This window comes from Hypomesus transpacificus, chromosome 2, assembly GCF_021917145.1.
Source record: "Hypomesus transpacificus isolate Combined female chromosome 2, fHypTra1, whole genome shotgun sequence".
Lineage (NCBI taxonomy): Eukaryota > Metazoa > Chordata > Actinopteri > Osmeriformes > Osmeridae > Hypomesus > Hypomesus transpacificus.
The window spans coordinates 2,977,480-3,002,623 of record NC_061061.1 but is presented as its reverse complement, the minus strand read 5'-3'; the positions used below and the strand labels follow the sequence as shown (position 1 = coordinate 3,002,623).

Genomic DNA, 25,144 nt, shown 5'->3' with positions numbered 1-25,144 from the left:
ATTCTCGACATATAAGAGGTACATTGAATGCTAATCTATAGGAATGCATGTCAAATACTTTGCCGATCGACTTGCTCAAAGCATCCCCTCAACAGCCCCTCTGCGTCTACCACTTTCTGTGGCGCGCCTTTTTCTGCTGAGCAGAAAAAGCTGCATTGATCAAGCGCTCCGCATTAAAGCAACAAGGGACCAGCGCCTGGTGTCTCAACCCCCAAAAATCGCGTCGTCAATAGAATTTAACGCTCACCGTTTACACCCTGATCCTCAAAGCGAATCTCAGTTGAATTACACTGCTCAATCATCACTCAATGACCTTTTGCAATACCGCTATCAACAGTTCGTCGATGGCCAAGTTGAAGATTAAAGAAGGTGGGCGTGTAGTTTCTTCAGTAGATCCAATGTTGTGGAGAATGTGGGTTATTAGACAACTGACGACGGCAGTGACACCTGTTACTACAGTTTTCCCTATTTTATGTTGCCGATTTTCAAGGTTTAAACGTTTTCTTTCTCCTTTGCTGAGTCTATCTCAAGTCGCTTGTTGTCATTGTGTCTAACGGCAAAACATAATGTGTCCATTTCATGCTAGATAAACACAGATCAAGTTGGACAATAGACATGGCATTCAGACAAATTCGACCAGTTAATGTCATTTTGGGTTGGCTAAAATGGTTTTCACTCATGACTAAATGTTTCCTTGTACAAATGCAGAAATTCCAGATCAAAGTGGATTTCACTATGGTGAGTATGAAACGCCATAGATCATTTCAGTGACAAACTACCCATAGCCTATATGTTTCCATGGGTATTAATGTGTGGGTTCTTCACAGATTACGAGACATTACGGACTACAGGGGTCATCCTGGCTATGATCATGTTTGTTTCCGGCATTTTAATAGCACTGAGTAAGTTATCTTTATCACTCATATGTCTCTATTTCTCTCTCTACCAATCTCTCTTTCATACACACAAAATGTACCCATGTCTTCTTCTGTTAGTGTAACTTCTCATCTTTTCAACAGGTAAAAAAATGACAAAATGTTTCACAAAATCCTCCTCAAAGTAAGAGTTTGCACACGGCTTGGCAGCAGCTCTGCCTGTGCATGCGGAATGTCATTGAAACAAGAAACCCAACCAGCAGAGGAGAAAGGCCATAGTTTTTATCTATTGTTCTGATCATGTCTGAACTGCCCTCCTACCCCAAAACCTCCAATCCTCCTATCCTCTTGCCCCCCCCCCCCCCCACCCCTTCCCACCTCTGTAGTGGATGCTTCTGTGTGAATGCCCTAAACCAACAACACTGCCAACACACTGAGCTAACTCTCGAGTTAACCCAGTGATCCCAGTTCAGGCCTCCATGATGACATGTTCTGGATGAGGGCTGGCAATGTGGGTCGTGTTCGATCTAAACCAATGGCATGCCGCAACCCCCAAAACTGACCAATCAGGACCATCCCAGAAACGTCTGCATTTAGCCTGGTTCTTTTGAATTCCATTCCTCAGAGAACTATGTGGCCACAATGACCTCGCATCTCGGTCCCTGGATCTGACCCACCCATCCACAGTCCTATGTGCATGGCCCACGCGGTCAAAGCCAGGCGACCCAGACGCGAATCATTTGTGGCCATTACGTTTTCGGTTTGCTCAGGTTTGCTCTTCCTCTGCCGCATCCATGCATTAGAGCAAGTGACGTCCTAACTTGTGTCCTTCCCTCCTCTCCTTCCCTCTTCTCCTTCCCTGCTCTCATGATTCCTTCGCTGTAGCTCCAGCACGGGTCTTGGCACCCAGATACCAAAGACAGAAGGTAAGCTGCTCCTGCTGGGGGTTAGGGTTTCGAGTTACGGGGGGGCTTCGGGGGGTTTGACCCCCTAATTAAGACTTGGACCCCCCCAAAAGAGGTAAAAGCAACAGGTCGGGAGGGTCCCCACATATATCGTTCTTACCTGTAATCGTAAATATTACATTACAGAAGAAGTTGACCCCCCCCCCGATTATCATAATTCGCATGCTGTGAGGGCTCCAGTGGATCTCATGGTCTGTGCTCACGAGGAGCACATCAAGTCATTAGCGCTGATATCTGTGCATGTGAGCGACGCTGCTGTCTCTTTCTCTGTCCTTTGCTGCAGTGCCTCCTCAGACTGTGTAGAGAGTCGGTGGCTGACGGCAGGAGAGGGGGCCGTCGTCGGAAACACACGAAAGAGTCAGCGCACACATACACATATACACACACTCAAACTCGGTCAAAAGAAACAGCAGGGTACTTCTCTATGCAAGGGAATATTCTACTACTGTACCTTTTTCAACGGTTGAATTGTATTTAAAAAAACACGTTTTAGAAGATATTTGACTGTTAGCTATCTGTTCGACAACTTACTTGACATCATAGGTGCATCTGACCTGTCTCAAAATTAACGTTCAATGCGGTTTCAGTGCCAGTTAAGAGGTCGGCTACGCATTATGAACTACACTAACTTGCAAATAAAGGCAAAAAACACCTGTTGTCACTATGTGTCACGACTATAGAGATCTGAGCAGTTTACTTTCTTTAAAGCACTAAAATGGTTGCATGGAAATATTTGTTTTATTGTATAATCTTTGAAACCGCTTGCACATTTATTAACATCATGGATGGATGTTTGACGTGGTTGGTGCCATCATATCATGTCTGTAAGATTATACTCAAGCACATTCAGTTATTGTCTTTAGATTACGACTTCATGCTGTATATCATATTTTATCACTGTTAAAATTCTGTTTTATCACTAAATCAGAAACGTCTTTGTAATAGACTCCATTGTTCCTTTGTGTATTTCTGCTTTCTAGACGCTACTGGTGATATACACAACTGCACCCCTTTGGTTTTCTATCGTTAATACTTTGTCCATTCTCAGCTCATGAAATTTGCCTTGCGTTGATGTTTAAAAAGAGAGGGAATGTCGATTCTAAAGAGCAAAGAAACAAATGAGCTGCAAATGGGCTTTCGGTTTAACCATTTGATCATTTTCTAGCAGTTGTAGTGTTTGTCATGACTTAGTTTTGCCCATGCACCCATGCCTGAATCTGAGCCCATAGCATCAACAAAAGCAGACAAAAAGACACACAACCAAATGAAACAGATGCTGCAATAAATATGAAATAGCATGTTCTAGGAGCTTCCTTCAATAAAGTTGTTTTCATGCCATCTCTTTAATATGTGTCTTTGTAACATCCTGTTTCAGAGTAGTGAAAATGTTTGGCAGTTTTCTCGTCATTAGTGTGCCTTGTCTTTTACAATGAGTACATTCTTAATGACTACAATTACAGATGGCACCATCCAGGAGGACTGGAGTGAAATAAACACAAAACCAGAGACCACACTACTGAAATATTATGTTTATTGACAGCGGTTTTGCTCTGACAAACTCAATTCAGTGACATCATAAGCAGCGTGCCATTGTCACAAACAGTCAGTTCAGTGATTCTTAACAGTCATTTAGAGGTAGAATTGACACAAGTGAAAGAACATTCAAACTGCCTGCTGACACACGGGTGCCTTTCAGCACCGTGATCTGATATGTGTGTCACATCTAGTCGGTGACTCAGACATGCTATGACATGAAAAACAGGGGAAAAGACATAAAAGCAAGACTTTCGTAGTACCAATAGTACCATGGATGTCTATCTTTGGAATGAAGTGGTATTTCATATCATCATTTACAATGATGCATATCTACCATAATAGTACGTTTCAGTTATTTATGTTGATCAAAAACAATCAAATAGAGAAGATAATACATTACTCTCTCTGGAAAATATATATTATAACAAATCACACCTCTGTACCGTATAATGCCCAAGATAATAAATACTACACAGTCACTTCACATAGTAAAATGAAAAAACATTTACCAAGAGTAAAAGAGTTGAGTTATAAATGACAAAAAAAACGCATGCTTAATAAAAGCACTAACGCTTACTGAAATCAAAACCACCATTCAATGAACCAATATGATTTCTCCTCAAGGTGGGAAGTTTTAAGGGGATTAAGTAGGTGTTGGGGCTGACCCTATAGAAACTATTTCATGGAAATCAGGTATGATCTGAGAAAGAGATTGATCATGGGGTTCACAATCTACCTTATCATTCAGTCTTCTTATTCATTTATTCCTTTATATCCTTTGTTGAAATAATTACCCCGACTTACACGAAAGATCATACGTGCAGATAAATACCTGGGAAAACTGAAGCTAGGTTTCTGCATGTCTACTGTATTGATCAATTATCTGCAGGTTTATTTATGTAACCATTTTAAAAACCTGGATCAGGTTATGAGATTAGGTCAATGTAGCAACATGCCAAAAATGTAGAGATTCAGAATAGCTTTGAAATCGAAAGTACACATCATCTCATTCAAGTTATACTGAAGAAGAAAAAACAACTCTGGAAAAATAATACAATGACCGATACTGATAACAAAAAGCATGTCATTCTGGCTCTCTGAAAAAGAAAACCAAATATCCTCACAAGAAGATACTTAAAAATCCCTTCCCCTTGAACACACTGCTGTCAGGATAAAGCTATTGGAGGGAAACTTGTCTGTAAACCCTACCTTTGATGCAATGTAAGCAAATTGGAAAATAATCAAATATTAGACTAAATATTAGCTGTACAATGGCTTACATCCTGACCGTCACTGTCACAGGGGGGGGGGGGGGGATACATGGGGACAGTGGTCCCAGTCACTCTTGGTCCTGTAAGGACATTACACGTCGACGAGTGGAAGCACTTCGCTTCTTCAGAATGAGCTTGAGCTGGAAAGAGGAGAAAGTCATGAGGAATCCGAACGCACCGTGAACCAACACACCTGAACCTGTAGATCCACTCAGTAACTAAGAGAATAACTGGTCAGACGTCAGTGCTATTTCACTTCTGTGCCACTGATCAGGGTACAGGAGGGCTGGTAACGTGACTGGCCGACATCTTGATTTTGACGACTCACCTGGTCACCGCGAGGGCCACTCTGCAGCAGGTGAGCGGGCTGGTCGTTCTCCAGGTTGCGGATGCTCGGGTCCGCCCCTTTGCTCAGCAACAGCCTCAGCATCTCTTCCTGATGGGGGTTTCCATGGAGACCAGCCGCCATGTGTATTGCGGTGTGACCGTGGGCCTGCAGGAAAGCCAGAGGGACGTTGACTGGCGCTTAAACACACGTCTACACACACACCAACACACACGTACACATCTGCACTCACACACACACACACTTCAACCCCATACAGTGACACAGTTCATCTGAGGTTGTTCACCTTCATGTTGACAAAGTCCTTCATGTTAGACAGGCGGATCCTCAGCAGGTAGCGAACCAGATGGATGTTTCCCTCCTTGACGGCCAGGTGCAAGACAGTCTTGCTGCTTTTGATTTCCTGGAAACAGAGGAAGAACTCTGTGAACAAAACATAATGAAACTGCAACGCCCTGAGATGCCCCTCAAAGAAAAAAAACGAAACTTTTCAGAGCAGTGAGAACAAGTGAGAAGGGAGTCTGCGAAACAGTGAGTCATTTGTTTCACATTCGCTTGGTCGTGCCGACACCCGTCTGGAGTCTTTGGGGTAAAAGCACCAGTCGTGCTCAGAGGGGGGCGCTCTACCTGGCTGGTAATGATGGCTCCGGCACTGAGCAGCATCTGGAGGCAGGAGAGCTTGTCGTCAGCAGTGGCGTTTAGGCTGGCATCGGCCAGGCCCGCGGAAGACAGAGCCTTCACGGTGGCTCCGTGGGAGATAGCTGCACAGTGAAGGGGAGTCAAGCCTGCGACAGCGAGGGAGGGAGCACGAGAGCAGGAGGACCCACGGGTTAACAGTAGGTGCATTTCTGGGAGTATTTATTTTCTGTGTTGCTGTGTAAAGGTGGATTTGGTCCTCTGGGATCAATGATGTTCTACAGTCTAGTTGTCTTCATTTCTATTTATCTCTACACAAGCCTCATTGGAAGTACAAAACAGTTTAAACATACTAGAGTATTGCCAATTCAATCTAATCTTCCAAAGCTAAGTTAGTAATATTTATAATGAAGATCAGAACACCATTTATAGCTTGCAAGCTGTTACCTTCAAAATTCCTGGCTTCCAGGTTCACTCCAGGTCCGGAGGAGAGGATAACCTATAACATAGATCCAAAGCTTTAAGGGATTGAAGTCTTCGTGTCAAAGACCTATTCCAAATTAATAGGCTACGTTCAGAACATTCGGATGTAGACCATCTGTACTGAGGCCAAACTAACAGTCTCACCTGCAGGATCCTGGGATAGCCATAGGTTGCAGCAAGATGAAGAGCAGTTTGACCTTTGACATCGCAGGCATTGATATCTGCTCCAAGAAACAGCAGGTCCTGGACGATTTCTGGCTGGTCCGCCGTCACCGCCACCAACAATGCAGTCTGGGAAACAGGAAGATAAATGTCTCTATTTGATGGCTATTTTACAGTGAGAAGGCCAATGCACCGGCAGTGTATTTTGTGCTGTATAAAGGGTGAGCCGCTCTCCTAAAAGGCTGCTGTATGTGCACCTGAAGTTATAGTAACTAGTGCTGTACCTTGCCCTTGTGCTCTTTAGTGTCCAGTGTCCCAAGATCTCTCAGCTTCTCTGCAGCAGCGAAGGCATACTCCCTGAGCCCCTTAGCTGTGTAGATATGCAGAATCCTGACAAAACAAGCACACATGAGACACTTGTTCCAGTTGACTCCTACAGACCGTGTAAAGCCCCATGGCCAATTTCACCATTTCTCTTTTCAATGTATTTTTTCAGGGTTAGTCATAGGTCCTTCTTCTTGTATAGCATGTAGCAACAAAAAGGTGGCTGCCCAAAGCCCCGAATTGCAATGACTAAACTTACTGTGCACAGACACACACACACACAGTGTAGACACACAAGGATACACAGCAAACACACACAGACACACATACTTACGTATCTCCATCTTCATCAGGGTGCCAGCTGTAATCCCTCTCTTGAAAGAAGGCCCTGGCCTCTCTCAGCATATTGATGTCCATCTGCCTTTCAACAGCCAGCTGGCGGGGATAGGGGCTCAGGGTGGGTCCCTGGGCCCCGGCCCCAGACAACCAAAGGCTGGAAGACACCAGACTAGGCCCAGCATCGGAGACAGGACACTCCAGCTGGGGAGACAGCAGGTAAAAAGTCAAACCTTCGACTGCCTAAGAAGGCACGACACAAACCACAGTGAGGGGGCTATAGACATTGTATGGGTTGCGAAAGTTTCATTGGACCAATAAATGGTGTGAAGTGTTTCTCACATGGAACTGATGGCCCAGGCTGTCTGGATAGAGCGGGCCACTCTGCTGGATGGGCTGAGGGCTGTAGGCAGATACCATGGGGAGACTGTAAGCTGAGGCCTGGCTGGAGTCCTCCAGTCCTGTCTGGTTGGAGTAGGAGCTCGTCCCCATGGAGGCAAAGGGATTCTCCAGGACTGCAGAGGGGCCTGGGTGAGCACACACTGCTTCCCAGGATTCACAGTAGCTCACCGGCATGTCTGAGAAGCGGTTGCAGGCACCTGGAAGGGACAGGGGAATGACAAACGACCATCTGTCAAAAACACTCACAACCTTGACAAGGTCAGGACGTTCTGTTCAGCTGGATGTCCCAGGTTTGAGTTTGAGGTGGGTCTCGTTGTTGTTCTATCACTGACCTGTAGACGTCGACAACTCGGAAGTGGAAACCTGCTGACCGGAATGATTGGATTCATTTTAGAGCAGTTTTGTGAGCAGTTCACTCAGAGAGTGAATGTTAGTCAGTACTCAATTCAGAGATAGGCAGTGCCGCTGTGTGTGCGGGTGATTTACCTGGCCAACGTTGGGTGGAGCAGGACTAGTTGTTGCTGCGGAGGGCGATCCTGAGGCTGTCTCACGCTTTCTTTTCTGCTCCAGGAGTTTCTTCACAGTGGGCAGAGAATAACACGGCTTCTCCTTTGACGCTGTCAGAGAAAAGCGAAAGACGCAGCGCGAGTCAGCTGGTTTACCTCTGAACCAAAAGTCAGGCGGTGGTGGTGGTAGAAACAGAGAGTGACAGACAGCCGTGATGCAAAATAATGGCCAGTGATGTAAAAGGCAAATCCGTTTTGAACAATTGCCAAACTGTGAAATGTGTTCTTCACTGCAACAGTTCATTAATATCCTCCAGATTTGTGGGTACTTGGTTTTGATCAGGTGTATTATGTAAAAAGTATTATAATAAGAATGATTATGCTTCTGAGATTATATTGCAAACTCAGTGAGTCTTCTCTTTCCACTTCAGTCTTTTGATCCTTTCCCTCTAAAACAATATCTCATCTGTTTAATATGTGTCGTTTTTCATGAAAATGTTCCTCTATTTAACAGAAAAAGGAAAAAGCAAAAAAATAGGAAAGAGCGTTGCATGATAAACACATAGGGTTTCCAGCTGATAAGGTGTGTGGCAAAGCAGGGAAGCTACATTTCCTCGATGTCTTTACCCTACACATAAAAGATCAAATTACATTTCCACCCAACGAACAGAAAGTTGTGCAGATCAAGGTATGAGGAACCTCTTCCATTAGGAACAGAGACCACAAGGCCAGGTCTACCACACAGGTTCTCTAGAAGCCCTGGTATTGGAGGGATTGCCACTACACATTTCCTATGACTCACTCTCGTCTGGCTCCGTTACGCTGACAAGCCACACAAACCGCAACACGTTCCTTCCTGTGTGCTAAGGGCACGTTACGTCGACGCGGAAGTCGCCGCTCTGAATTTGAGCGATGAGAACCGCCTACGATGACATACTAAAGGAGACAAGAAACCTTAACCCAGGGCCTCTGGAGCTAACCTATGTGTCACTAACCGATGGTGAAGAGCTGCACTGATTCACCCCTGCTCTGTGTGGTTACTGAGTAAGACCTTTTCTCATCACCTATCTCCCATAAGGTTTTCTGATAACAATACTGCAAAAGGGGATTTTAGACACGTACATCACTGTCTGTTTTAATGAAGTTATGTCACAGTAAACTTTTCACAAGGACTTTAAATGGTGATCGAAATTACCAGAAGCTCATTTTTGTTTTCACTTTTCGTTTACAAAAGAGCTTTCAGTATCTCAGCAGTCAAATGTAACCAAGACAGAGAAAATGAGTTAGGAAGAAGGAACCGAGATTGTTCTGCAATTCTGGAAATTCACAGTTACCATTCACGTCCTCCTCTGATAAAATACCTTAGTTCATTATTTATCCATGCCTTTCCTCATTTTACTCTTCCCTATTTCCCACTGAACTTTAAACGCTGCACAAATCTTGAAACAAAGTGTACAAACACTGCGGGAGATACCAAGGAGTTCCTGTAGAAAAGGTCAATTTCATGTGCATTTCCAATAAATAATATTCATGGTGCTCTTGTCCTATCAGAGGCCAAGGGTCAAGACTGAAGCCTGTCTAAGAAAGTGAGTGTATGACGTGAATGAAACCATACTAAGTTTGAGTATTACGGTTCACACTATTCTCATATTGTTCATTCTGTTCTCACATTATAACAAGGGGCATGAATGTTTGTCACCCGCATAGTGGTCTCATAAACATGTCCCCACGTAATTCCTGTCTCTTTTGCAGCGTGGGACTATGATTCCAACGGAGAGAATCCTTCCCTGGCCAGAGATAAACCTTGCCATACAGGCTCTGTTCGCTGAAGCGAGTCGAGAGCAGCTGCACAGCTCGAAAAGAAATGTATGCAAATTCATAACCAGTGGTGTATGAAGGAGGAAGAAAAACCCTATCACGACAGACATATCATGATATTATGTTCTGTATGTAGTGGACTGTCTAGATGTACTTATATCACACTTACCAACATGGATAATTTACAATGAAATTCTTGCAGTTTAACTTCACGTTATGTAGCCTACATTTCATCTAGGATATGCAACAACTGTTTTTATTTTTATTTTTTACTTTTAATGATTAAACTAAGTTATTTGGTATCGTTATCCTTAAAACAGTGTCAGTCTCAGTGAGAGATAAGAAATAAACCACCAGGCTTCATAACAGCGCTGGGATACCCTGTCTGATCGGGGTTGATGTAATATTTAAATTACGGAAACCCCTGGACATTGAGTCACGCTCGTGGGAGGTGGGGATTCCTACGACCTTTCGGCGTCGGTTCAATTTCAATGAACGAAAAAAAGCAAACTTCCTCAATTTATGACTAGTCTAATGTCAGCCCAATGCTGACAGCTTTTATGCTATTGTATTTTATACGAGTACTGTAGGCTATTTAAAAGGCAACATGTGCCGTTTATAACGTTTACAATGGAAAGCATAGGCTAATGAGGTGGTCCCCATATTAACAATGTCGACAAGATGCAATGAACAGCGCGTAACATGAAGGTAAAAGTGAGCGATGAGCTACGCTGGGCAGTGTACTTTGGCTCTTTACTACCAGGGTCCCCCATTCACGCTTCATCTCAATTCATATTAGTAAAACTGGAACTGAAATCAACTAAAGAGGGGCGACGGGGGGTGGGTGGGTTAAAGGGGTTCCCCATGTTTCAGTTAAAGTAAAAATTCAACAGAAGCACTTGCCTACTGTAAATAGTGTAGCTTTAACTATTTTCCGATTTTATCCGCATTTGAGATGGGAACCTTGCTAGTTGAAAAAAACAAAGCTATCCTACATAGATAGCCTGATAGTCATAATAGGGCTACTAGAAAACTGTATATTAGATGCATGATATGTCAACATTCACAACATAATATAAATCTAAATGTTACTTACATTTCTGCCAGTGCATGTCAGAATCCCTTTTTCTCTTAAATCAGAAGTTTTAGGACTTTTTTCAGAAGCTCGGCTTAACCAAGAACGTTGGAACTTCTAGTGAATCTTTATCTCTGGAGTCCGATATGAACACTGTAAACTACCTGATCTCCTCCTTTTCACTTTGTACACATAATACGTCATAAGGTACCGCCCCTCGCCCCCGTATGACAGAACGGACAAACTCTGGGGTTCCGCTGCGAGGTGATGAAATACGCAGTAGAGTTCGTGTTGGAGTGATTTTGCTGGTAATGCGACATATGGTCGCCCTGAAGCATCATTTGTAGCCCTATTGAAAAGAAAGTAAAACAGAAAAGTTAACAACAAAATTGATGTACAAAATAAGTCCCCTTAGAAGATTGTTGGGCTACTTATTTTGGTTGTACCAAATGAGCAATTCAATGGTGTCAAATGTAGCCAATGGTTTTAGCCTTTTTTGCCAAGTTTATCTCCGGTTTAGCTACTTATGATTACTGTGTAGTCTACATAGAAAAGAGTGGCTTTTAAGTAAATGTAGAATAATTAAATACTTTGTATGTTGTTCATTCACGCGGAATATAGATTGCTTGATACCACAGCACATTGTAACTTTCCAAGCTTGTTGCGCCCTCTGCTGTCATCGTGAAAAATCGCTAAAAAGATAAACTTCATGTAGGCCTACCATAGACCTATACCAGAGCCTGTTTAAGGATTCGTTCATCTGCCGGGTATGAGTCTTTGGATCATTTTTCACGTGACCTGCACAGGCTCAGTACTGCCTAGCTCAGGGGTGTCAAACATACGGCCCGCGGGCCGGAACCGGCCCCCAAGGAGGTTCGATCAGGCCCGCAGGATAATTTGAAAGTGGAAAAAATGCATAAAAGACATGGAATTAATATTTTTAAATCGCTGTAATTCATGGATTATCCGCTAAGGGGCGCACTCTTTCCATCAGAGTAGAAGACAAGCCGCATCACTGAGACAGACTGAAAACAGCAGACGGTATCAATTAATACCTTGGTCTCTACTAGGGATGGGCGAACGATGCCTTGTGAAGCTTTGGTGGTTTCTTCCGGATTGTGCCGGCCCAAAGAGCCGAACTATCGGCGCTTTGAAAATGAACAGCGTCATCTAGCAGCCGTTTAAACTGGCTGAATGAGGCGTAGTGGTTGTCTCCGACGGTAGACTACCCTACGTTATTCAATATTAAATTAAGGCTACATGTGTTCATTTTGATCTGATATTAGTGCTCACACATTAAAATGTTGTGATACATCCGTAGGCCTTTAGAATTATGTCATTTTCTCACAGTAAAAGTTAAAGAATATCGTACGAGATTCACTGGACTGGGGCGCGAACTTGGGATCCCAGATTCGCATTAACAATATGTAACCGTACAACGCTTTAACCAACTACACCACCGAAGAGATCATTACTTGTTAAAGCGGTTGGACGGACTTTATACGATATGGTCTTTATATCAATTAAACTAGATAACACAGAAGAAAGACATGATATTTTGGTTATTTATAGCAGAGTATGGTATAATTTTAATGGTCCGGCCCACTTGACATCTCCCTAGGCCGTATGTGGCCCACGATGCGAAATGAGTTTGACACCCCTGGCCTAGCTAGAGGAAACATAATTTATTTGTTCATTTTGACTGGGTCTTCGAGTACGAGTCTTTGGATCACGTGACTTGCATAGGCTCAGAAGAGGAAACAGAAAGTATTTGTTTACTTCATTCACTTTCGTGTGACTAGGTTTAGTAAGACGTAGGGAGGGGCATAATGAATCGACGATCGATTATCGGTCATTAAGAATTTCGTTGATGACATTATTTGTTCATCGATAAAACTAATCAAATCAAATGTATTTGTGTAGCCCTTTTTACACGCAAGCATGTCACAGAGGGCTTCACATGCGCCCATAGAACTGCCCCTCAACCAACCTAAACCCTCAAGGAAGACAAGGAAAAACTCCCAGAAAAACTCCCAACGGGAGAAAAAATTGAAGAAACCTTGGGAGGAGCAATTCAGAGAGGGATTCCCTCCTCCAGAGACGGTTGGTAGGAGAGAGGAGCGGAACACAAGCTAAACACAGTCATACAGTGTCAATGGGTTTTGAAACACCAAAACCCATTGTTCGCCTTTATAGACGTTGGATGGGACCGGGAAACTCGCTGTGGATTCCGGGTGATGACCTGGTCCAACGTTGGCAGACCGACGACCAAGCAGGTCCTGACAGCTCAAACCCCCCACACCACAGGGAATGTGTGGGGGGGGACAGAGAGAGGAGAGCAGGGATTAGAGAATGCCAGGAGCAGCTAAGAGTTACAGTCATTATAGAATGAGATCCCCACCGGTCAAGTGTGGACTTGTGCAGCAATTTAACAGAGCTAAAAAGGGTATTTGATGCAGCCCCACACACCAAAACAGCGACAGCCCCCCTCGGTTGGAACATGAAATCTGTTCCAGGGGAAAGAACTCTAAAATAGGTTATACTTATACGAATAAGGATGAAAACAACCAGTCCCCCGTTGTCTCCAACTAGTAATAAAAACGACAATAGTAACAAGATAAGTAACTAATGCGTGTTCTGTTGCATAGTGTGAGTCTTGAAGGAATGCAATGGATTTCGCTATGTGGCAGCAATTAAACATTTTACCAAACAAAGCCAATTTGGAAAAAAACGCCACAGGCCTACTCAGTTACCGGCGAGTTTCCATGTATTTCAAAAGTAAACATGAAGAAGTCACGGCGAAGTGTAGCGTGAGACCATTTTGACTTAAAAATTACTTTGTTCACTGCCAACACAGCAAAGCTAAGTATAAATACAACTCCTCCACGACTCAAATGATGTACCACTTGAAGAACGCACATCCGACCCTGGTTAGTGGCGGTGCATCCTGCTCTCGGTGTTAGCACGGAGGAGCTGCGATGCACAACGAGCAGAGAAAATTACCCAATGGATCTGCAAGTCCATCGAGATGGATATGCTACCCTTAAGTATTGTTGAGGGCAAAGGTTTTTTTGAAGTTTTGTTGATTAGCCGGAAAAAAACCAGGGGACTACTCGTTACTCCAGAGTCATACGAATGATTTGTTCAAAATGAACGAATCGTTCACAAATGACACATCACTAAAGAAAGCTCATTGTGGCTGAATTTCGGGAAAGAGACTTCAGATACAGTATTAGGAGACCACTAAGGCCTATATAAAAGCATCCAAAAACAGCATGCCATGGGACCTTTAACATGCCACGATATCACAAATTATCTTAGGCTATAATTACGTTTGTTATGCCATGAACATAATGACATTTATTACAAAATGGTTAAATCTGTTTTAAAATAATGGAAATAAACTCTATAAACAACCGTCATGTATGTGTGCAACCGTTTGTAAAACTGGCTACAGCAGGGCAGGCAACTGTAGACTATCAAGCCCTTCTCCTTGTGCTCATTCAGCTCAGGTAAATCAGCAATCTGCTAATGTTGCCTTTGGTGCTCGTGCCCTGTTCGTACCCGCAAACACAGTTCCAGGCAATTTTTATTGATGTAAGGAAATAAATGGGCTGATAGTTTACCTATTTCAGATTGGTTTCAAATTGAGTAAAAATCTGGAGAAATTATTCTATGAAAAAGCGAGTAAGAGCCAGGTTTGAGAATAGAATAAAAAATATTGGGAGAGATAGTTTTGGATATGTTATCTCCCCCAATAATGTTTGTTCGATTCTCGAAACTGTTTCGATATGTCTGATTCTCAAACCAGTTTTTTCTCGAACCAGTTTTACAAATGGTTGCACACATACATGACAGTTGTTTATATGGTGTATTTCTGTTATTCTAAAGCAGATTTAACAATGTTGTAATGGACGTTATTATGTTCAAGGCATGACAAATGTACCCTAATTATAGCCTCATATAATTAGTGTTTTTATATGGCAACGACATTACGAGCGCTCTGATTGGCTAATGGGTAGTCATGCCAGCAGCATGTTCACCTCATCGCCGGTCCGCGGTCTGATATGGATTATTAGGTGCGTTCGACATGGACTGCGGCTGCATGAAACAACCGGCGAGAGGAGCCACTTGCAGTCGGGGAGGGGTTAAAAACGCCTCCTTACAGTGCGTTCACACTGCTGCGACGCGAATCGCTTGCCATCGCTTGCCTTCCCACAGTTCACCACGCTCGGGGGCGTTTCAAACAGATAAATGTAGAATGTAGTTCTCTAAAGTCACTATTGTAGTTGTCATGGCCAAGTGTGCAGACTTGGGTTTACGTAGTTGCAACATCGATCAAAATACAACTTGTATACAACATACAAATCTGTTTAATAGACATACACGGTGACATGTGTAAAAAACGTTTTACTATATTCCTCAGTCTCTGCTAATCTGTCGATACGATAGGGAGTTCCAGCCGGGCTAGCTAGCTAGTTACCACAGAACGAAGTTACGTAATGTCACTAGACTGAATTAGAAAGTACAAGCACCAACAACTTCGGCAACCTTGCGCCATGCATTGTTTTTTTTAAATGAACATCTCTGTACAAATACAGCTATATATCGTACAGGACTGGGTAAGCAGCCACACAAACGATTAGTTTCTCCTTCACCTTGAAACCTAGAAAGCTAGAAATGTTTGCCATGGTTGCTACGTTAGGAGAAACAAGAAAACACTCCGATTGGCCATCGCTAGCGAAAATCGCTCCTTATTTGCATAAAGTTGAGAAAATCTCGCTGTTGTCGCTCGCATCGCGTCGCTGCAGTGTGAACGCACTGTTAGTCGTCCTGCTTCTCTGGTTTTCTGCGTTGACGTCAGTCATGGCCGATCAAGCGCTGTTTGCTTACTTTACTTTATTTATAATTAAACGTAGTCTTTCCGTTAGTGAAGAGGCGGACTAAAACCCTTCTTCAACACATTTTTATTTAATTAAACAGTTTGGTCCAGATTTGAGCATTGGCGAAATTGAAGGTGTCAAAATAATGACAAAACATGCTTCAAAGTTGTCATGTGTGAGTCTGGCCAATCATGAATAGCTGCATGGGCGTCGCCGCAACGTAACTTAGGGGGTCACGTCCCCCTTCCCTTAAAAAAGAAAAGTCGTTTGGACCCTCCCACATTTCCGATCAAAATATTAGTCCATGACTTGTCTACTATTCCAGCGATCTTTCCATTGCTTCACAATCAAATCCGTTCCACTTTGTCAGTAGGGAGAATACCCATAGCAATAGAACTCCACTCCGTGTTTTCTAGACAAACAGCATCACGCACGCAGATTCAACTCCCATAGTCTTTGATCGACGCATGGCGCTTGCTAGTGATGGGAAGTTCGGTTCTTTTTACTGATTCGGTTCTTTGAATCTCGTTCAGTAAAATGAACGAATCTTTTTTTGAGTCATTTGTTCATTTCAGGGGGGGGGGGGGGGGGGGCTAGGGGGCTATACGTCCACTGCAAAGGACGTATAGCCCCTATACGTCCACTGTAGGTTAGTGCATGACATGTGCACCAGCAAATACTATTTCAAAATAAATTCCTGCATTAAAATAATGTATCATGAGTTTGTATGATTTGGTCATGTATTATCACACTAGCATTTAATTATCACGTCAAACAATTACACTGCACTAAACTGTAAGTGTAAATGTAAAGTGAAAATAACAAAACCAGTCAGTATGATGACTTGAGCGAATATCATTCATTCACGTCTTACTAAAACAGCGGCCACGCAAAAGGGAATAAGGAAACTGTTTCCTCTACTAAAAAATACAATGCGGGTCACGTGAAAAAAGGATCCAAAGACTCGTAGAAAGACCGAGTCGGGGAAGGAACTAATCATTCGTTTCCTCTAGCTACAGAGCCTATGCAGGTCACGTGAAAAATGATCCAAAGACTCGTAGAAAGACCGAGTCGGGAAAGGAACGAATCGTTCGTTTCCTCTTGCTACAGCCTATACAGGTCACGTGAAAAATGATCCAAAGACTCGTAGAAAGACCGAGTCGGGAAAGGAACGAATCGTTCGTTTCCTCTAGCTACAGAGCCTATGCAGGTCACGTGAAAAATGATCCAAAGACTCGTAGAAAGACCGAGTCGGGAAATGAACGAATCACTCGTTGAGAGGACTCGTTACTCCCGAGTCCTTATAAGGATTCGTTCAAAATGAACGAATCGTTCACGAACGACACATCACTAGCGCTTGCAGCTAGCACTTCAGACATGACTGTCCCACAGACGAGATGGACATAAGGAGGGTTTTTTCGAGGAAGAGGAAAGTATGTCAGTTTCCCAAGTTTTCCCTCCAGTGGCCAAAGCACCCTTATGAGACATTCTCTGACTATAATAGCATTAATTCAATCACAAAGATCCTTCTGCAAACATTATGTTTGCTAGCTAGATAAGCAAGCTCTTTACCTACGTCTACCACTAGGCAATACCATACTTTATTTACCCATTAGAAGTGGAACAGCAGTTGTTGATTTCTTAAATTGGGTCTGAAATATGTTGTGGTTTTGGCCGTGTTCAGACCTCTGCTAGACTGTTTCAGCAGAAAGAGATGACAAGGATGTTTCTTCCAAGTAGCTACAAAAGAAATTGCTGGTGTGTTTTTTTTATTGCCATAACAACCGTGAGCTAATCTGGAGTAAACCTTACTGACACGCTAGTTTTTCTAACGACTGAAAAGAAGAAAAAAAACTTTATTTCAGAATTGTCTTCCAAATTAAGCAGGGTTGCACAACTTGTAATTGTGGCAATTTGCACAATGTCATTGCTACAAGTTAGTCTGTGTAACATGAAGGCAAAACTGATTCAACCATTAAAACCATATATTCTCTGAAAGCTTATACCCTCAGGATGTTATCCAATGAGACAAGACACATCCTTCTCTCCATATTAGTATGCTGGTGATGCATAATCAATTCAGTATTGGTAATGGGAGTATATGGCTGATACTTTTTTGGGCTGTGCCATTTGGGGAAACTGATTCAACCACCTAAAATCATTTATTTTCTGAAAGCTTACATCCTAAGGGTGTGATGTGCGGAAAAGACTACAGGTCCGAACACACATTTGACCATTTCTGAACTGTCCAGTCATGCTTTAGGGAGATGCTAATTTTTTATGTAGCCTACATAATTATTAGGCTTCTAAACCTATACCTATTGTGAATTTGATATGCTGAACATGATTTACATCTAAGATATCTTCATATGAACAATCTACATTAAGCTTATTTCAATTATAAATATGAAAGAATGCTCAATGCATCTCCATGTCTCCTGATATAGCCTATAGGTGGTTGAGATTGAGTGAGTCAGAGGCAGCATGCAGGGGCAGTGGACACAGCTCTGTTGCTGAGGTGAGTGCTGAAAGGTGACAGGTAGTTGAAGATGTCCCATTGCTTATTGGGAAGTTTAATTTTCAAAATATATTTATGTCCAGCCCCTCAGTATATGTATAACAACTATGGTAAATAGTTGTGGTAAATGCACCAGAATGCGGGAAATTGCATGTACATCTATTTTTTTTTTTTTTTTTTTCTATTCTGGAGGAGAAACCCCCAGACCCCCCTGGCAAAATGTGTCCCCCCCACTCTCAAAATGCTGCTGACGCCCATGCGCCTATGAATGGGAAGAGTAGGCCTAACGTTCAGTTTATTATTAAACTGACTGGGCCATGAAAACAAGACTTCAAGTGAGCAGCTTTCAGGGAAAACCAACACGGAACAAACTTGAATGCAGTCAATGTTCAATTTTATTTATAAACCATGTGGGAAAACTGACTGTATAAACATGGTTTACCGTCGTGAAGTTGACGGGAACCACTAAGAATCGCAATCAGCCATACAGCACGACAGGCGTTAGATATCCGTTTATGCAACCAGGTTGGAAGTAATGCATAGAACACAGAGCCGCATGTTTAGATGCCCATGGGTCAATTGGTGGTGCATTTCCAAAATAAACTCGTAAGCTCAAGTGTGGGGAATGTTCCTACTGTGAAACTGAACATTTAACCAAGATGGAATATTCAACCTGGACCACAATATGGTGCTATTGATACAAGGAATGTTTATTTTTTGCAGACACCAAGTCAGTTTAAGTATAGTCAGTAAAACAGTATCAATTACAAAGTGTTAGTCATGAACTTGTAGATATTACAGAAATGGAAACATTGAGCAGAATTAAGCATGATTCATTCTCGCACACAACATTCCTAAATGGCATCTACAATGCAGTGACTTAAGCACCACCATCTACATCCTCCTGGCATTGGAAGTGGACAGTCCATGCTGTTGGAGCCACATCTTTTACAGGCCACTGGAAAGAAAGAGGAGAACGATACATCAGTCTCATCCCTTTGGTAGTCAACCAGCATCCTTACAGGGATCTATAGAGGGTCAAGACGGTTGGTGTTCCACAGCCTCTCCGTTTACAATTAAAAATATGGTGCCTCTCCGTTTACAATTAAAAATATGGTGCCAAGTTCCGATTTGTGAAAAGCCTCAAGATGGGAAATGTAATTACCACCAGAATTCTTGAAAGTGCGCGTGCGCAAGATTAAAAGAGCCTTGCCTGTGTTGTAGCAGGACTTGACGTCTTTCTTGATCAGACACTTTGTGTTGGTGGGGCAGGAGTGAGCCACACAGACAAGCCCCTTCAGAGGGTCACAGGAGCACTTCTGACTGCACTCTGCCAAGTACACCACCTCACCAGCCTGGTCACATACAGGAAGTTTGTTACATTAAGGACACCCATTAAGGTCATTGTTATGCTGCATCCACACAAACTTCTCACTTTTACAACTGTAACACCCATATTACTGTAACCGTACGACACCCCAGAATAACCCCATCTCTACCAGGTATGTCCGTCCATGGTCATAGCAGCCACACTGCTTCTGCTGGACGCAGGTCTGGCCGTTGAAGAGGAAGCCAGCGTCACACTCGCAGCCCTCAGAACACTTGGAGCACTTCACTGCGTCAGTCAGACTAGGACAGGCTGAAGAGCAGGCATCAGCACACACCTCATAATGACTGTTAACTGGACACTTCATGGCTGCAAGAGGAACAGAAGAATCATAAATGATTTTGCATTGCTGAAGCGTACGAAGCTGACACCATGCCGTCAATCACGTTTGTCGTTTCCCCAGCTAGAAGGCATAACAGGACCGTCACTCACGACAGAAGGAGGGAGTCCTCCAGTCGATGTCCACTCCTGCCATGTGACAGTTGAAGGCGTAGGCCGCCACACTGTCACACAACACCTTCTCGTCGCCCTCGGAGACGCATAAATCATACACGCAGTCGTTGAAGTAAGACACGGGGTCCAGTTTACTGTGGCAGGCTGCAAAGGGGCCCTTGGGAGCCGTTATGACCCCACAGTGGCTGGGCTTTTCAAACACGGCCTTCTTCGGGGGGTCACAAACCGGACACGCGTTTCCAGAGCAGCCGTTGTCGCACAACACACCCTTTATGGCCACCTTCCAGGAAGCCCCGAACGCATTGACATTCTTTGTCACACGATTGTCGGACATGGTGAAGTCGTCAGCGCGGTTTCCGTTAAAGTTGCCACAGAGGCCGCAAGTCTTGTCGCGGTAGTTGCCAGGCACGGTGACTGTGACGTGGTAGACGAGGTCATAGGTCACAAGCAGGCCAAAGTCTGTGGAGATGGTATAGTGGAAGCCCTGCTTGTACACCTGCACGGCCCCATTGTTCAGACTCAGGGGCAGGTTGTTGAACACGCCATCCACCTGAGGAAACATTTGACAATGATTTGCCCATATCATACTTCAATTGAATCAGGTTTCAATTCACTTTAATCCTGAAGGATTCCTTTATCATAATTCGACTAGTTAGTGATGCGCATAGCCTCACCAGGACACCAAACATGTTGTTTCTGAAGATGAGGGTGAAGCCGTAGACCTCCAGCGCAACCAGTTTGGTGACAGAAACCTTGCGGTTGTTCCAAGACTCGTTTTCCACCTGCACAGCAAAAGGCACCAGCCGGGTGCCATCCAGCCCGCAGCCCTTGGCTAGGGTATAGGTGCAGGTGCCCTGGAAGTCGAAAGCCAGGCCATCGAAGGACAAGTAGTGTGGGTCGCCAGAGGCTTGGCACACAGCCTTACCCACTGGATTGCATTTCTGGACTCCGTCCACCACCTCACACTTCTCATTCGGACCACAGGAGAACTTCTTACACATCACCTGGGGATAATATTTGCTATAAATCACTGAAAGCGGTTGGTTTTCCTGTTGGAGATGCGTCGAGATTCGTTATTGATTGTTCAAGAGCCGGTCTTTGTATACCGTACCTGTCCATCCTGTGTGCAGCTGCACTCCTCGTCACACTTCCCATTAGGGTAGAACACCTGTCCCACCTGGTAGTAGCGACCGCCTTGGAGACAGCCACACTGGGAGAAAGGCACACAGCCGTCCCCGCTGAGGATGTGGCCTTCGTCGCAGGAGCAGCCCTCCTTGCACTGGGCCCGGCAACCCTGCGGTGACGACAGGCCGCTGCAGGTGGCAGGGCAGCTGGACGCACACACGTCGTAGTGGCTGTTGGCCGAGCAACGCACATCTGGGAGACGGGAGCAATCAATGAGATCTCCTCTGTGGAGTATGTATAGAATTTGGATAAAGAGGAAGGTTAATAAAAAATGTGTTTCAATGAACAGCTCTCACCACAGAGCTGGTTCGACCTCCAGGTGTAGACCTTGGCTCCCGCGGCCTGGCAGGCTGAGGTGTAGGCAGTGAGGGCCTGGCACAGCACGTCCTTCCTGCCCTTGTACAGACACACGTCATAAACGCAATCTTCAAAGTGGCCCGCCGGATCCACCTGGCCGTGGCAGTCCCTGAACGGGCCCTTGGGGTCCCTCAGGAGCCCACAGAAGTCGCCCGTCTCGTACTCCCTCTTCTGGGTCACGTCACACTCGGGACAGGTGCCCTTACAGCCGTGGACGCAGCCAGGGATCTCCTCCACCCGCCAGCTGCTGCCAAACTCCAGAGCGCTCACCGGAGCTTTTCCGTTGGTGGGCACGAGGTCGTCCTGGGACTTGCCGTTGTAGTTGCCGCACAAGCCACAGACGGCGCCCTGGTAGGTGCTGGGGAGGGTGACGAAGGCGTTGCTGTTCCAGTCGAAGGAGACCTTGAGGCCAAAGTCCGTGGTGACCACAGCGTACCAGCCGCTCTTGTAGACCGTTACCTGGCCTTCACTCAGGGACACTGGCAGGTTCAGCAACTCTCCATTTACCTGGGGATAAATGGATCAGACAGGAATGGGCCGTTTTTCTTCAATCGTTTCCTGGCAGTGATCCAGTACATTGCTCCATTTAGATTCCTGTACGCAATGACTAAAAGCCAATTTTGCTTACCATGACTAGGCCCTTGTAGTCCTTGCTGATGGAAATGGTCTGAGAGTAGACCTTGACCTCTACCACCTTGGTGTAAGACACCACCCTGCTACCCCGGAAGTCGTTCTGCACCAACACTTGGAAAGACACCAGACCAGGGCGCCTGGAGCAGAGCCCAGCCAGCTGGTACACACACGTGCCCTGGAAGTTGAACCGCTGCTGGTCAAAGGACTGGTAGTGGGGATCGCCTCTGGCTTGGCAGGTGCTGTAGGAGACGGGGAAGCAGTCTCGAATGCCATCCACCACCTGGCACTGCTGTCCCGCCCGACAACCCACGTCCTGGCACTCCACGCGCCCGCTCTCTGGCACACAGCGGCAGCGTCTCTTGCAGGCCTGGTCATCCCAGAAGGACTCCCCGGGAGGAACATTGCGACCCAGGTAGGTGCAACCACATTTGGCAGTGGGCACACACTGCCCTCCGCTCAGGACAAAGCCCCTGTTACAGGTGCAAGCCTCCACACATGGACCTTTGCATTTCATTGGGGCAGTGGGGTCGGCACAGGTGGCAGGACAGGGGCTCCCACACAGTTCATAGTGGCTGTTGGCTGGGCACTGGGAAGCTATAGGGACAGGATGAGACAAGGCAGTCAGTACAGGCAACAGTCGATGAACAACTCCCGGTTTCATGAATGAAAGGTTACTCACGACAACGTGCGAGGGCTCTCCAGTCCTGGACCTGGACGCCAGCCTTCTGGCAGGCCTCGGTGTAGGTCTCGAGAGCCCGACATAGGAAGGTCCTGAGGCCTCCTCCCATACACAAGTCAAACTTGCAGTTGTCCAGGTAGGCTTGTGGGGGGACGACAGAATTGCAGCTGCTAAATGGGCCTTTGGCCACTAGGCCGATCAGACTGCAGTACAGCTCGCCCTCAATTAGCTTCATCTGGTTGCTCTCACAGCGATCGCAGCCTCCCACGCACTCGTCTGTGCACAGCGCGTCCTTCACCAGGCCTGCAACCTTCCAGCTGCTCCCGAACGCCGGCACCCCACGCGCCTGCGTGCCCAATGGCGTGGAGTAGTCGTCGTTGGGGTTCCCGTTGAAGTTGCCGCACAGGCCGCAGGTCTTGCCAGCGTAGCTGGCGGGCAGGGAAACCACAAGATGATGTTCCCAGTCATACTTCACGGTCAGGCCAAAGTCGGTCTGAATGACCGCAAAGCGACCCATCTGGGACAGGACCACCTTTCCCTCGTTCAGAACCACGGGCAGATTCCACAGAACATAGTCAATCTGATCACAGAATTGTAGACAAAAGAGCTCAGCATTAATGCAATTAGCACCATGTTCATCGTATTACAAATCAGGGTTGGGAGACTTAAAATATATAATAATAATAATAATCTTTAGGCTTTGTTTAAATAGAAACGGTAAATGGCACAGCCTCAGCGTGGATCACCAAGGAGCATCTTACCCTGACACGGCCAGTCTCAGTCCGCATCACTGTGATGGTGAGGCCGTAAACCTTCACCGTAACCACGCCCACATACGACACCCTGAGACTGCCCCTGTTCTCATTCTGGGACAGGACCTCGAAGTCTGGCAGCACGTCTTCCACCGCACATCTCTTGGCAAAGACGTACGTGCACGTGCCCATGAAGTCATAGAATCGGCCGTCAAAGGTGCGGTAGTGGGGATCCCCCATGGCCCAACAGGTGCTGGCCTCGGCTGGTTTCTTGCTGCAGGTGGGCATCTCCTGCCTCGTCTCGCACACCTCGTCTGCCTTGCAGGTCAGATCGCTGCAGGACTTGGGGAAAGACAAACCACCTGAAATAAAATAAAACAGATTATACCCTTTGTAGCCACACCCGTTAACTAGTTCAGTACATTGGTTGAAGACACACGGTCTTTAAAAAGGTATCCATCAACAAGTCTACTGTGATAGACTTGCTCCCTCCTCTATAGAAACACTTCTGATGCAGCAATCTTTGCGTCATTTACCTGCCTGGCGGCAGAGGGCAGGAGAACCATAGCCATTCATGTAACTGACCCCCATGCTGTAGAGGGCAAACGGAGAGCCAAGGGTCATCGTGTGTCTGTTGTCGGGGTACCCCTGAGGGTAGGCAATCTCTGCCCAGGAGAACTCGCTGGCTGAGATACTCGTCCACTGGACAGTGTTGGGCAGGGGGTTTGCCGTCAAAGCGCAGTGGCAAGCTCATTGGTCTGCACCACCAGCAAGGCTTTGTTCTCAAAGCTCTCCTGGCCTTCCAGGAAGTAGGAGGAGCAGAAGTGCTGGGAGGGCAACGCGATCAGGAAGGGGTCGTATATGGCCATTGTTCAGCGTGACCCTGTTGAAGAGCAGCAGCACCTGAACGCCATGGTCGACCTGGATGGTCATGGCGTCTGGCTGCCAAACTCCTTAGCCTTCCCCTGGCCCAGTGAGACGACGACGTCGACCTTGCTCCCCTTTCGCACAGTGACGAGGGTGGCCTGGATGATGACGGCCACAGGGAGCTGGGAGGACACTCTGGTGCCCGTCAGCTCAGAGGTCGACTGGATCTGGATGCTCTGGTAGGGCAGGAGGACTGCTTATGGAGAACTCCTTGAAGGTGCCCAAGGGCGTGGCGGACGGGGTGAAAATGTAGTAGTCTGTGCCCCATTCGCTCACGGGATAGATCACACTGGTGTCGGCAGTGTAGAGCTTGTAGTTGAAGGCAGCCACCATTACGTCTGCGGAGGACTCAAATCTGGACCGTCTTGGAGGACATCTCAGTTCCGCCCATCTCCACCCCGTCAGGGAGGGTAACGGTGACCGCCTCTTCGGCCCCCAGCTTCTGCTGTTTCACAAAGTTCAAACTGGACACCTTCACGGTCACGCTGGTGTCGGCCTGCAGGGCATATATCTGTCGCTAGAAACGAGCGCCAGCGTAGCTGGGCTTGTAGTTCTCCATGAAGGACATTGCAAATTCCCTGCCTTCCTGCCGTGTCACTCAAATGCTGATTAACTTGTTTTACTGCAGTTTCAGT

General features: G+C 45.7%; 4 protein-coding genes across 5 annotated transcripts; 1 reads left to right on the top strand and 3 right to left on the bottom strand.

The window, feature by feature from the left end:
* Positions 1 to 147: 147 nt before the first annotated feature.
* Positions 148 to 3,185, top strand: fxyd7 (FXYD domain containing ion transport regulator 7). The gene is made up of 6 exons (XM_047041590.1): positions 148 to 369; positions 709 to 738; positions 828 to 902; positions 1,020 to 1,059; positions 1,761 to 1,801; positions 2,124 to 3,185. Exons 1-6 carry the CDS (start codon positions 309 to 311, stop codon positions 2,141 to 2,143), a joined length of 267 nt encoding a protein of 88 aa, XP_046897546.1. The 5' UTR covers positions 148 to 308; the 3' UTR covers positions 2,144 to 3,185.
* A 198-nt stretch (positions 3,186 to 3,383) lies between these two features.
* LOC124477055 (NF-kappa-B inhibitor delta) lies at positions 3,384 to 10,903 on the bottom strand. Of its 2 annotated transcripts, none has more exons than XM_047034582.1 (12): positions 10,757 to 10,903; positions 7,823 to 7,953; positions 7,669 to 7,702; positions 7,277 to 7,533; positions 6,933 to 7,138; positions 6,559 to 6,664; positions 6,257 to 6,403; positions 6,077 to 6,128; positions 5,621 to 5,778; positions 5,280 to 5,396; positions 4,976 to 5,140; positions 3,384 to 4,787 (listed from the first exon to the last, which is right to left on the bottom strand). In XM_047034582.1, exons 1-12 carry the CDS (start codon positions 10,770 to 10,772, stop codon positions 4,716 to 4,718), a joined length of 1,461 nt encoding a protein of 486 aa, XP_046890538.1. In that variant the 5' UTR covers positions 10,773 to 10,903; the 3' UTR covers positions 3,384 to 4,715. The 2 variants fall into 2 exon arrangements, with proteins under 2 accessions (XP_046890538.1, XP_046890546.1); XM_047034590.1 differs by having other exon boundaries at positions 7,669 to 7,699.
* An 8,238-nt stretch (positions 10,904 to 19,141) lies between these two features.
* Positions 19,142 to 22,665, bottom strand: LOC124475591 (IgGFc-binding protein-like). The gene is made up of 8 exons (XM_047032337.1): positions 22,147 to 22,665; positions 21,458 to 22,025; positions 21,088 to 21,353; positions 20,651 to 20,980; positions 19,956 to 20,526; positions 19,636 to 19,832; positions 19,350 to 19,491; positions 19,142 to 19,164 (listed from the first exon to the last, which is right to left on the bottom strand). Exons 1-8 carry the CDS (start codon positions 22,663 to 22,665, stop codon positions 19,142 to 19,144), a joined length of 2,616 nt encoding a protein of 871 aa, XP_046888293.1.
* Positions 22,666 to 22,822: 157 nt separating this feature from the next.
* LOC124475586 (IgGFc-binding protein-like) lies at positions 22,823 to 23,822 on the bottom strand. The gene is made up of 2 exons (XM_047032322.1): positions 23,592 to 23,822; positions 22,823 to 23,410 (listed from the first exon to the last, which is right to left on the bottom strand). Exons 1-2 carry the CDS (start codon positions 23,820 to 23,822, stop codon positions 22,823 to 22,825), a joined length of 819 nt encoding a protein of 272 aa, XP_046888278.1.
* Between the last annotated feature and the right edge of the window lie 1,322 nt (positions 23,823 to 25,144).

Excerpts from the sequence above, each read along its gene's own strand:
- fxyd7 (XM_047041590.1), top strand. The coding sequence starts at position 309 with ATGACCTTTTGCAATACCGCTATCAACAGTTCGTCGATGGCCAAGTTG. Across the intron at positions 739-827 it reads TCAAAGTGGATTTCACTATG|ATTACGAGACATTACGGACT; the intron begins GTGAGTATGAAA and ends GGTTCTTCACAG. Across the intron at positions 903-1,019 it reads CGGCATTTTAATAGCACTGA|GTAAAAAAATGACAAAATGT; the intron begins GTAAGTTATCTT and ends TCTTTTCAACAG.
- LOC124477055 (XM_047034582.1), bottom strand. Across the intron at positions 7,703-7,822 it reads CTCCACCCAACGTTGGCCAG|CAGGTTTCCACTTCCGAGTT; the intron begins GTAAATCACCCG and ends CATTCCGGTCAG. Across the intron at positions 7,534-7,668 it reads CGAGTTGTCGACGTCTACAG|GTGCCTGCAACCGCTTCTCA; the intron begins GTCAGTGATAGA and ends TGTCCCTTCCAG.
- LOC124475591 (XM_047032337.1), bottom strand. The coding sequence starts at position 22,665 with ATGAAATGCAAAGGTCCATGTGTGGAGGCTTGCACCTGTAACAGGGGC. Across the intron at positions 22,026-22,146 it reads ACTACAAGGGCCTAGTCATG|GTAAATGGAGAGTTGCTGAA; the intron begins GTAAGCAAAATT and ends ATTTATCCCCAG. Across the intron at positions 20,981-21,087 it reads GCTGCACACAGGATGGACAG|GTGATGTGTAAGAAGTTCTC; the intron begins GTACGGTATACA and ends TATTATCCCCAG.
- LOC124475586 (XM_047032322.1), bottom strand. The coding sequence starts at position 23,822 with ATGGGGGATCCCCACTACCGCACCTTTGACGGCCGATTCTATGACTTC. Across the intron at positions 23,411-23,591 it reads CTGAGACTGGCCGTGTCAGG|ATTGACTATGTTCTGTGGAA; the intron begins GTAAGATGCTCC and ends TTCTGTGATCAG.